At 41.9% G+C, this 12,455-nt stretch overlaps 1 protein-coding gene across 1 annotated transcript in view; it reads right to left on the bottom strand.

The window, feature by feature from the left end:
* LOC117499643 (striatin-like) overlaps positions 1-12,455 on the bottom strand; it is a 29,295-nt gene that overhangs the window by 10,254 nt on the left and 6,586 nt on the right. Inside the window, exons 2-4 of the mRNA XM_034152171.1 lie at positions 6,929-7,032; positions 2,609-2,682; positions 170-248 (exon numbers count right to left, since the gene is read on the bottom strand). Of these exons, the coding sequence (XP_034008062.1) occupies positions 170-248; positions 2,609-2,682; positions 6,929-7,032 (257 nt within the window). The remainder of the gene's footprint in view (positions 1-169; positions 249-2,608; positions 2,683-6,928; positions 7,033-12,455) is intronic.

Below are 12,455 nucleotides of genomic sequence, written 5' to 3'. Positions count from 1 at the left end.
TAGCACTTCTGACCCAGTAGTATAATTAATGAAAGCCTAGTCCAACACAAATGAGAATCCTTTTGCAGAGAAATGTATCTTGGGGTCTTGATACAGGTCATTTGCAGAGCAGGGATTACATTTTCTGGGTCGAGGACTGTTTCAGAAAGATCAAAGCATGTGCTCTTACTGTCTGAGGAGCTGACGGCCTTGTTTCCAGGACAGCTGATTGTTGAGCGATCCAGAAGACTCATTCTCGTTGGTTTCATCTGCAGATGAGGAGGACACAAATCAGGGCTCCACAAACAGCACGGCCTTTCACATCATTTCCACTCTGTAAACACGACCAAAACATCCCTGCCTCGCAGCATCCTTGCAACTACACTCAGCACGGGTGCTATTAACAAGTCAACAGTGGACTAGAGTTAAGGGGAAGAGGATCTTGAGTCATTTTTGATGTGTCTGTGAATCAATACAAAAATAATGAAACATTTTCGAAACACTTGGGCAGTATAAGGAGTATTTACATTGTTGCCCATTCACCTATTTTGTTCTTTATTGGATTTGGACCATAGTTATCATCAGTCAACATGTGCAAAATAAATTGCTATCCTTAATCCATGTATTTACATCCCAGTTGATAAATATTGCCGAGCTTAAGCTGTGTACACAGCACTGGCAGTAAAGACAGAGAAAAGTCTCATTAGCAACGGCTTTCTCTTAATGCTACAACAAGATATTGGATATTTATTGATGCATTCTGACACCTTCAAAATGGCTGTTCCAACTACATCCCATGACATACTGCGAAGAGCAACGATGTGTGTGTGCGCCTGCAGCGACCAGAACAACAACACAGTGTTTATGACAGACTACGGCCCTGACTAAGCAACGGTGGGATTCAAAGCTCTCTTTGATATTAAACAGCATCAGCGCTCTTTCTGCAAGTCTGCTGGGAATTTTGCAATGGGCAGAGAGACGTGTTAATAAGATTTAGACAGTGTGTGTGTGTGTGTGTGTGTGTGTGTGTGTGTGTGTGTGTGTGTGTGTCGAGGATGTTGACTTGGCGGGGCAGAAACGAGGGTGACTCAAAAAGTGGGTCATGCCCAATTCAGGAGGGCGAGGATCGGGCAGGTGCATCACCAACACCTCCCACCCCTCGTCTCACCCCTCTTCCCTCCCCTCCGCCTAACACCTCTCCCCTTCATCAACACTTCAAGGGCTCGTGTGCTTTGAACAGCCCTCCTCTCATGAATAGAGATGAGGGGAGAGGAGAGGAAATGTCGCAATTCGACTTAATGATGGCACTTGAACATGCAAGGCCAATTCAACTACGATAATATAACAAGGATCAGGTAGCGCAGTGACACAGGGACAATACCGAGGCAAAACTGGGTACTGCAAAGGAAAGAGGGAACACTTAAAAGTGAGAGAAGCATTTCAGACATTCTAAGTCCTTTTTTAAAGTATTTTAACCTTCATGTTATCTGCGTGCTTTCTTACTTGCATGAGGTGGTGAGGGTTTAGCTTTTGTTTTGTATTTCGTTTCTAAGATGATGAACAGGCATTAAGATTGACTCAGCTTACAACAATCTCAGCACAAGATCAATTTTGTAGCAGTCCAGAAGCCTTTTAATGGCTTTAGGATCAAGTTTCTAATATATCCAAGCACTTAAAGCTATCTAATTTGTGGTAATAATTCTTTCACAATGCAGTCTTAAGAATTGTTAGGTGTGAAAATTGTCAAAGAAAGTTTGAAAATGCAATTACGTACATTTTGAGTTCCTTCAACAATTCAAAGAGGTTCAGTTTATCTACAATCACAAAGTAGAAAAGCAGCAAATGCCCTTTTCTTCAAGAAATTAAGAATGTAAAAATAAGTAAAGTATTTATAATCTTATAATTTGATTAATTGTTACAGCTCTATTTACATTTGAAAAAACAATATATATCTCTCCAGTTATTTTGTATAATCCACATAACATACTGTTTTGTTGGGACTACTTTCTGCAAAATAAAATGAATAACTGTAGGCAGCTCTGTGGATTATGTAAATTAGGAGAAACACTGTTTCTGGATACGGGCCGTTTTGTTTCCTTAAATGCAAATGTTTAATGTTTTGAGCACCATATATTTGGGTGGATTTAGAAATATCCAAAGCAGATATCCTCAAACCGAGGCTAATAACATCCTAAATATTATCATGTCTGGAAATATTAGACAGAGATACCACGAGAGTAACATAAATGTTTTAGTAGTTTGGGAAAACTAGCACACTGACAGGTTTATAGTTTGTGTCTTTTTCAATTCTAAGTATGGTTGTTCTTTCATGTGAATAAGGCCCTTAGCCTGTAAACATCTCTTAGTCAGTTTGAGCACAACTGGTTTGTATACATTGCCAGATTGCCTCTTTCAGCAGTTCAATATTTGTTCAGAAGTATATCCGTTACAACAACAACAATGGTACTCTTCATTCAGGAAAGGACACTAAAAGGAACTCCATCAAGGAAAACAAGCTTCAACTTGAACGCAGCATCCACATGCGTACCAGTCCTGTCACCCGAGGTATGTGAACGTAACATCAAAGTGATTTAGTACGAGGAGGTGGAGTTGGTTGTTTGAGACTTACCTGAGTCGTAGGTCGGAGGCTTCATGTCACCTTGATTTAACTCGGTCCCATATTTTAACTTGTGGTACTTTGCTCTGTAAGGAGAGAAAAAAAAAGAAGGTTGGAGGCAGACAAATAAGCAAACGGGGGCTGATAAAAAAAAGAAACGGTCTGAAAAGAAGCTATTTAAAAAAACTCATTATGCATGACATCTGCATAATAAGCTTTGAACGTCATCCCAACACCAACTTGCTCTACTTTTCCCAGACGCGTTCTCTTATCAGACAGCTTCACAGCAATTTCACAACATTAAAGTGAATATTTTGAAGATAGCAATATGTGTCATTATATAGGAAACAGGGTTGCAACAGACTACTCTTATCTTTTAATAATGTTACCCATTAGGAAGTAGTGAAACATGTCCATTTCCTGGCTTCCTGGTCCTCAGTTCACATAGATGTATATTCAGATAATACCTTACATTTACTATCATGGAAGAGTAAGACTATGACAAATATAAAATGTTAACAGTTTAGAAGCCGTCACAAGTATACGCTTTTTTTGTTATGTTGATTAATCGGCTTAATAGTTTCAGCAGTCTTTGTATTTGTATGCAAAATCACATATACAGTATGATGATCATGCAATAAACATTTATTATTAGACTCTACACATGTGAAACAAAAACTTAAAAAACGTTGTAGTCATTTGTTTGGCATCCAAATTAGTAATTTTGACACAAATGGTGTGAAACGGTAATACGAAATATCATCACAATATGATTACCTAGAACGGTTGTTCACAAACATGTCCCCTGCATTTAGAAACTACTATAAAATGGCATTTTATATAAAAGAGCAATGGGAGTCTTTGGTTGTATTCAGCCTTTGCATTACTGAGATTTCTTCGAGTGCCTGCACACACACCCTCAGTCCCCGTTTACATGGAGACGGTTCGGGTTGTATCTGCTACTTTTTTCTATCGTATAGACGGTTCTTTCACACAAGGCCGTAACGGAACCGCGGAAACGGACCCCTCGATAACGGGTCCCAAGGTGGGTAGATCTGCGGACGGAACTCTCTGGGGGGTCAAACGGCTCCGTGTGTACGCCCTATACACCATATCCCGCCTCTCCCCACCTCTCCTGCTCACCCCCGTGTCACCCGCGGCATTGCTGATGTGTTTCGCCAACAACAACAACCGAGTGTTTCGAGCCAGGTCCCGGTATCTCACAGGACAGTGCACCCAGCAGGAGCCTCCAGCTAGATTTGATCGATATGGACATAAACACGAGTGAAGTCTAATCAGCCAGGAGAGAGAGATCAGAGATCAGCTGCTGCTGACGGAGACACGCAGGATAGGGGGAGGAAAAGAGAGGCTCTGTGTATTATTCTTATATTATTATATAGAGTCATTATTCATTTGTTTTAAAGCTCAATAAATAACAAAGAAGACCTTTGACCGGCACTTTTCTAATTTTGTCCGGAAGATTTCAACTTTAACGGACATGTTGACCGCCACTTACAGGCCCGGCATATGTACTACAGCGTCTCCAGCGGTCTCGTGTGAACGGACACGTTTATTGAGCCGATTGCGTGTGAACGGAATACTTTTTTGATATCGAATTCGGTTCATTTTCGTTTCCGTTTCCATGTAAATGGGGCCTCAGGCCCCGGCTCCACGGGAACGCATACGGCAAAACGCATCGGAGTAACGCAAACGCAACCGCAAAAAACCTTCCGCCCACACGCAATATACACCGGATTGGGTCAAGCTCCACGAGACGGCTCCGTTTACATCCAACCGCTGGAAAAGCTGCAGTACATATGCCGAACCTGTACGTGGCGCTGTAACTTCCTCCACAAAAAGCAGCAACTTCCTCCACAAAAGCAGCGAAGAAGAATGGTTGTCATGGCTGCACTTCTGTTTATTCTCCGCGGTGGGGACCGACGGAACGTCAACGTGTGTTAATGTTTAAATCTTCCGGACAAAATTATAAAAGTGCCAGTCAAAGGTCTTCATTGTTATTTATTGAGCTTTAAAACAAATGAATAACGACGATATAATGATATATAATCATAAAATACACGGAGCCCGTCTCTTTTTCCTCTCTTCTGACAGCGTCAGTGTCTGTCTCATGCAGCAGCTGATCCAGTAATGATGACCCGACAGTAAAAATAAACATATTTATAACTAGTTTAGGTAGTTTGAGAGGTAATTAAAATAGCTAAGGGTGATGATCTGACTTGAAGTGTGTGTTTTGCTCCCGCTGCATCACAGCGAGAGGAGCTGCGTGTCTCCGTCCTGTCAGATTAGACTTCACTCGCGTTTATGTCCATATCGAGATAAAGATAAATAATCTGAATTCAGTGTGCAGTGTACTTTTGCGGGGGTGAGCAGCAGAGGCGGGGAGAGGCGGGGCTATTGCGTCGTCATTATCAGAAACGGATGACCGTATAGGCTACCACACGGCCCCGTTGGACCCCCCAGAGCGCTCCGTTCCCAGATCTATCCACCTTTGGACCCGTTGTCGTTTGCAGGGTCTGTTTCTAAGTTTCCGTTACGGCGTCGTCGAGCTTAAAGGGCTATACGCATGAGAAATATGCGGATTCAACCCGTTTTCGTTCCCGTGGAGCCTAGGCCTCAGTGTAGAGAGTCAACACTGGGAGAGCTCTCACACCTTTCACTTCACACAGCCCCCGCCTCACCACTCACCCTGAGATCCAGAGGAAGCAACCCCCATCCAAATCAAATTCATTTTAAATTGGGTACATCCCACATTCAGAAAGCCATTCTGAAATTGCGTTCAGGTACTCTTGTAGACATGACCTGTTGCTAAGCAACCGGGTACAAGTGTTAGTAATTCTGGGTTACACTGCTCCTGAGGCTCCAGTATGCGATGATCTCACCGGAGAAAAGTAGATAAATATACACTACAAACAGCCAGAGGACAATTCCATACCTATCAGACCTAATGATGAGTTACTCAAAGAGCACAGGTCGGCAAAATGTAACAAACCACTGAGCCCTGTCCACCTGAGACGTGTTAATGCTCTCATTACCCTAAAAGTAGACAATCAAATTCAGATACCTGCAGTCAGGCGTTTTCATCTGTTACCCGTCTCAGTTTTCAATTTTGTAACCTTTACTTATCCAGCAAAGAAATTGCAGATTAGTCACTTTTATTTCTGCAATACTCTGCTTTGCATTCATAGAATTCCACACATTCCCAGCTTGAGGTTGTCCAACAAACCTAGACAAATCCCTTATTCTTATACACAGGAAACTGTGGGAACACACAATTACAGTAAGTAAACTGTGTCAAAGTTGGATCACGATGTCAGTCTGTAACATGTAAAGGATGTTACTGACATGTTGATAACATCATTTTACTTTTTGCTTTCTGTTCTGTTCCAAATAAATTTTTCAAATTCCATTTAAAATGTATTATCTCAATAAGTGACTGCTACTGTTTAACATGTTCGAGGGTTTTTTCCAGCAGTTACTTTGATTATTATGTGTTATCATCAATGGGAGTGAAGGCCGAAACTACTAAGTGTTATAATCTGGAATCATCCTTTAAGAGGACTATTTCTTTAGCTGGTGTAGAGGTCCACTGCTACAGAGTCTGTGACTGAATGACATACTCGATGGTTCAAAGTCACCAATACATCTCTCGTTCCAGGATGCAGCCATGCGACGAGGAGAAAGGGAAATGCAAAGTGTATCACCACCGTTACCACAGAGAGCTTTTGTGAGGTGGCGACGGGCCAATGCACAGCCGAATGAAAACAATGTAATTCTTCTGGTTTACTAGAGGAACAAAGCTGCGACAGTGACCTCATCTTGGGTGGTAGGAGGATTCCTCGGTCCTATTTTCACCGTCTGGTCCTTATATGTAGGATGCTGAAGCGTCATCAGCATCCGACGGCAAACAACGCTTTCATGCCAACACACGCTCTTGTCCAGAGACATCACACCACCAGGACTCGGGGGGGATTCTCTCCAGCACTCTCACTCCAATACTGTTTCTGCTGACGCCAGCTGAGACATCAGACTGGTACGAGTTGAATGTTAACAGGAGGAAGCTAACTTTCTTAACAAAAAACTTTAACTCATTATCAAAGTGTTGAACTCTGGCGTGTGCTAGCTCTGTGCAGGTGCAGCAGACTTGTTGACCAGAAGAATTCTCACATAGCCATGTTCTTCTTTTCTATATTTCTCAGAAGCAGGACTTTATTTTTAGAGTGTGAAAAAACATGGAAATACTGCTTTTGTTCACTGCTGTATTTGTGTGTATTGTGGGTGGGCTGAGGCAGCAGTGGGTGGTAAGGAACTCACCTCTCTTGCTTCAGCGCATACTCCAGCATTTTGATCCTCCTCACAAGGTCTTTCTTCAAGTTCTCTTGACCTTTCCTCTCCCCTTGCAGGAATGCGATTTGGGCCTGAAACATATAAATAGGAATGTCAGGTCTCATTTTAAAAGTAGTAAAAGATGTACAGTGATTCCTTTTATAAATAGAGTCAATGTTTCCGATGTTCTGGCATCTTAGATATGAGCCAGCTTGCAACAAAGACTTCAAAAACAACCTCCACGAGGCAGCATCTGAGAACAACTACTTCTGTTGAGACTGAAATAGGACGATGTCAAATCAATATGTGTGGCATGATGGGAATTAAAAAGCCAATCTGTACTATTCTATTTTGATCTAACCTACTCACTCTCCCACACACTAAGCGCCCCCCTCCCTCCTTGAATATCCCCTCCTTCTGCACACCACTGTCTCTCTTCAGTAACAGGCAGCAGCTGTCGACGCACTCAGTCTGAGTCAGCATTACATTACATTGCATTGCTGCGTACCACACACAATCACACGTGTGTGTGTGTGTGTGTGCACGCACTTTTGAAATGAGAGTGGTCGTGGCCAGCTCACAGTGAAGCATGCAGGGCATGAGCTGCAGCAGTAAATCAAACAGAGCAGATCTCACATTGCGCAAAACTGTATCTTACAGCAGCACCCGACATTGAACCATTGTAATCACCTAAATATATTTATGTCAAAATGATTCAGTCTTACAAATGTACAAAACATCAAGACAGATACAATTCCTCACTCAAGGGCAACGACGATACATTACTGAGCTTTCAGCAGGATTACTTTATCTTCGGTTATTATTATAAGTGGAAAACCTTTGTCCATCTCACACTTCAGATTCTCCGTGTCACAATTCAGTTCAGAATCTATTTCACTCCTGTACAAAAACATCGACCCTGTACTTGGCCTGAGCTGCAAATGAAACATAAATGACTGTAAGCTTACTTACAGTTTCATGAGTCATTATCTGACTAAGAGGAACAAATAGGAAAAAGGTTGTCATTATTTAAGTCATTAATCAAAGTGAACTGTATTAACTTAGGAAGCATCTTCTATGCTTCTTCCGGTATGTAAATAATGCAATTACAGTGTAATGCACAGACCACCATGGATGCTTTTTGTGAAGAAAATAAGTTGATTTGTTTGTTCTTGTTTGTGCATGTGTGTTTATTGCGAGAGCATAGCTGTTCATTTTCTGTCTCCAGAAGTGCAGGCCTTTAAATGAAAATAACAAAATAAATTACTAAGATGCTGAAGCTTTTACATTCTTCAACAGTCATTTTCAACATTTAGTCTGAGAAGCAGACAGAAACCATAACAAAAACACACTAAATCTGTTCATACAGTCTGTCCTGTATTTAAGAGGTTACAGCAGGGTGAGCACATGCTGCTAATAATCTCTAAAGGCTGCGCTGTTCACAGAAAGGAGGAGAAGTATGCCATCGTTTCCATTTCTCCAACACTCTTCTTTAGCGTCCGTCAGTTGTTGAAAATTACCAGCAAGACAATGAGCACAAGAGGTATATCTCAGTGCCACCATGTAATTATGGGAAGACTATTTGGAAACTTATTTTGGATTACCTAAAACTTCAATAAAATCTGAAACCGAGTAAACCATAAGCACAGAAGAGCGGTAAGGATTTAGAAAAGCACCCAGACTTCACCTGTCTTAGTTCAAAAGGAGAGCGCTCGGGAAAGATTCAGTTTATAAAACCAGACGTTAGCATCTAACAGAGAATGGATATGGACTTGATTCCCTGCATGTCACTCTACATGCAGAGGATGGTGCGAGTTTGAGTGGGCTGGATCACAGTTTCACACGGATAGCAAGTAACGCTGCTGCTGCCTGCAGTAATTAGTCATGACAGCACTTCAATCTGCCTCGTATTATTACGAGCATTTCTCTCTATCCACAGTTCAGAAGAATTCATAACAACCTTCCAGCGACAGTCCCTTAAAGGTTGGGGTTGGGGTACTCAGTTTGACAATGTGTAAACAGCACCAAGTCACATGCTAGCAGTCTACACAGAGGCCAACAATTGATCCTCGTGAAAAGGTGTGTCAGCACAGCACATACATCACTCTACCTATTACCTCTACACCGTCTCCAATGTCTCACTCATCCAGTTTTATGTGCATCAGCTGGATCCATACTAATGCATTCAGGATTGACAACAATGTTAACAACGTTTAGTACTCTTCTGTCTTTCCACATCCTAGAGGCAGAATCATCGAGCAATAACCGGGAAGGCATAACAAGAAAGAAAGGTGGCTCATCAACATAGTGCAGACTAGACAAGTCATAGTGGAGTAAGCCATTCATTTTCATTACCTGATGAGAAATATAGATTTGTAGCTGGATTGAAAAGTAGGTTTTTAAGTAATGCACAACTTGCTTAAGAGACAAGAAACAGAAAAGGGACACAAATAGACATAAGGAAAATGTTGCATATGGAAAATGATCCCCGTTTGGATTGTGCTAGACTGTGTGACTCCCAAAATAACTAACTCTAAAGTGGCTCCAATCCAAATATGAGGACCACTAGCCCATTGCTTTAGAACTGTGTCACTGGGCTGCAGAACCAACAAATCATTAGGCAAATTGCAAAACAATTTTACATGGGGCTCTGAGGTTCATAACCAACTGTAAACCCCTCACACACCATTGCACGCTGTACTCTTTAGTCAACTGGACATCATTATCAATGCGCAGATCACTGCACTGGTACAAATTCATCTATACCGCTATGCTTGGACTGCTGCCCCTCTACATATCCACTTACATATCACACAAACAGTACAGCTATAGCCTACGATCTCAACATTACATCACTCTGTCCGTCCCCTCAGTTCGCACGGTGCTTGGAAAAAAAGCCATATCATACTCTGCCCCCTCGACCTGGAACACACTTCAGCAGGAACTTAAGCTGACCAGTTTGATACCCATCACGGATTTTAAACTAATTTAAAAAAAGCTGGAGAAATCATCTGTGGGTGTTTGCACCTGCTATATCTGAATACTTTCTATGGATTTCAATGGCTACTTTTTTTACGATGTTGTATTTTATTGTTGCCTCTGTGTTTAGTGTCCTGTCTGTCTGTAACTTTGTGTGGTAGTGTTACCACTGACAGGTCTCTCTTGGAAATGAGACCTTGTGTCTCAATGAGATTTTACACCTGTATAAATAAAGGCTAAATAAAAAAAACAAAACATGAAATGTCTCTTGATGTCCAGCTGAACACAGTCAATATGTCTGGCTCAAATGCTCAGCAGAGAGGCAAAAAAACTATAAATTACCTATAAAAAGTGCCTAGATTTCTCTTTAACGCCCTACATCAAAAATGCCAAGGATGACAAAGTGGATGAACAGCTTGATAGACTGTTAATCTGGACGCACATTGACTCCTGGTTCACTGTGATAAAACTGTACATCTGCGTTGATTGATTTAGCGAGCATCTATTCACTTCCGTATCCACATGAAGCGTTGGCCCAGGGACCCCTGGCGTCCTGCGATGCCAGAGACAGAGAAGAGTGCGGCTCTGTGAATCTCTGGCTCGCCATCTCTCCGCCATCAAACATTAACCTTGGGAGGAATGCAATGAGTCGACTCGGGCCATAGAGAGACACAGGAAGCATTTAATTCCAGGCCTCACACTGCCTGCATTATTGGGTCGCTGGATAAGGGCTCCTTAGTCTGTCTGAGTGAGAGACATGGAGAGCGGGGCGTCCATCCACAGCGCAGGGCTTTTCAGAGACAGGAAAAGGACGCACAAGAGAGAGGCTTAAAGCTAGGGAGGGAAATAAACACCAGTCGCTGGCTAAATACTGGTAAGCTCAGCTAAGAAAGTTGGTCACAATACCTTCTACTTTGGCATGCAGTCAACCTACTTTGGATGTCAATTTCTTCTCTTAATTAAATCAGTAAAACAGACAGAAACACATAAAACTTCAAATACAAAATGGATATAAAGGAATATAGTTCAGCTCTTTGCAATTATGGTAGCTATTAAAAAGAAGTAAACATTTGATATCCCTTTTTAACACCATTTAGGTCGGGATAGGTTAGTCAAATGTGGCTGTTGCACCACTATAATTAAAGCTGAAAGGAAAAACTGTTTTATTTCTTAATTTGTACAGGTCTCACAATAGCATGAGATTAACAGTAAACGTATAGGGTATTTAGGGCCACATTGTTGGAAAGGAATTACACAGACAGCAGGAGTAAGACGAAAACAAAGCCACGAAATGCGGTCATGATGACTATAAATGATATCCTAGAGAAGGCCTCAAAGTCGGAGATTTGTGAATTCCAGACATGTTTTCTTCCAGACTTGTTCCAAAATGGTCACACATGCTGGCCCTTTGGTCAGGGCTAAAGAAGAAGGGCTGTTGTAAATCCCACATTTACAAAGCAAACAACCTTTCTTCTAGTTAACACCGGATTTACTCTCACAGTTACCGCAAACCAATGAGCACCATGATGGCCGACCTGATGACTATCCAAGTACATTCCACACATGCCATTACACTAGCAAGGGGGGGGAAAGGCAGGAAAAGGAGACAGAAGTGCCAGGGACTGACATGGCTACAGCTGAGTATCTTGTATTTGTTTACCACATTTACAGCAACATTGCCTCTTAAAACAGATCCCTTTAAGTAGGTTAATATCATCACTTACAGTCCAATTGGATAACAAAAAGAGACAGACTGGAGATTAATAAAATCACTGATTTCTGAAATTAAAGAGTTGAGTTTAGATGGATTATCAATTTAACTTCCTGGAGCATTTTCAGTCATTTATAACCCAGGTTTCACATCCAGCTGTCTCTTCACCTTCTCTGCTCAGAGGGTCATTTTAGTCTCTGCAATAGAACTGGTAATCTTTGCACATTGTGTCTCTGAGAGCAACTGAAAAAGGCCACATAATGACTACTGTATGCAAAAGTATAACAAAACCATCTAATTGACTGTCAGGTGTGAATATCACACAAACTGCTAAGGGTAATCCACTGTCCTGTTGACACAGAAGCACTGAGCGACATGGTGAAATACTGAAGGCCTGTGATGGTGGCTGGAGCTCACCCCCTTCAAATGCAGACACTGCACATCGATCCAGCAGCTCATGTCCACAGGCACAGATTAAGGATTGCTCTGAGGGGCCAGGGTGAGACAGTGAGCTGCTCAAACTGGGATTTAATAAAGATTTTCTGCTCAGTTATCTGGAATGAACCAACTGTGCCATTCATCTCTGTACAAAAGCCAATAAACTAAATAAAATCTTTACACTGCCAGAGATGTCTCACAGTCAAAAACGACATCTTCTTTCTTTTCCTAAACCCTCAGAGACACAGCTCTTTCGTTTCCATCCCATCACGAGTTTCCACTTGAGCTTCATTTTACACGTTGCCGTCACACAGCTCATGTCAAGTTGACACTGCAGTGCTACTTTACAGAGGGTGCGAACAAAGACAGTATGCTGGGCTCCTTGAG

Source organism: Trematomus bernacchii, unplaced genomic scaffold, assembly GCF_902827165.1.
Source record: "Trematomus bernacchii unplaced genomic scaffold, fTreBer1.1, whole genome shotgun sequence".
NCBI lineage: Eukaryota > Metazoa > Chordata > Actinopteri > Perciformes > Nototheniidae > Trematomus > Trematomus bernacchii.
The sequence above is the reverse complement of the archived record's forward strand: the minus strand, read 5'-3'. Positions and strand labels throughout refer to the sequence as shown.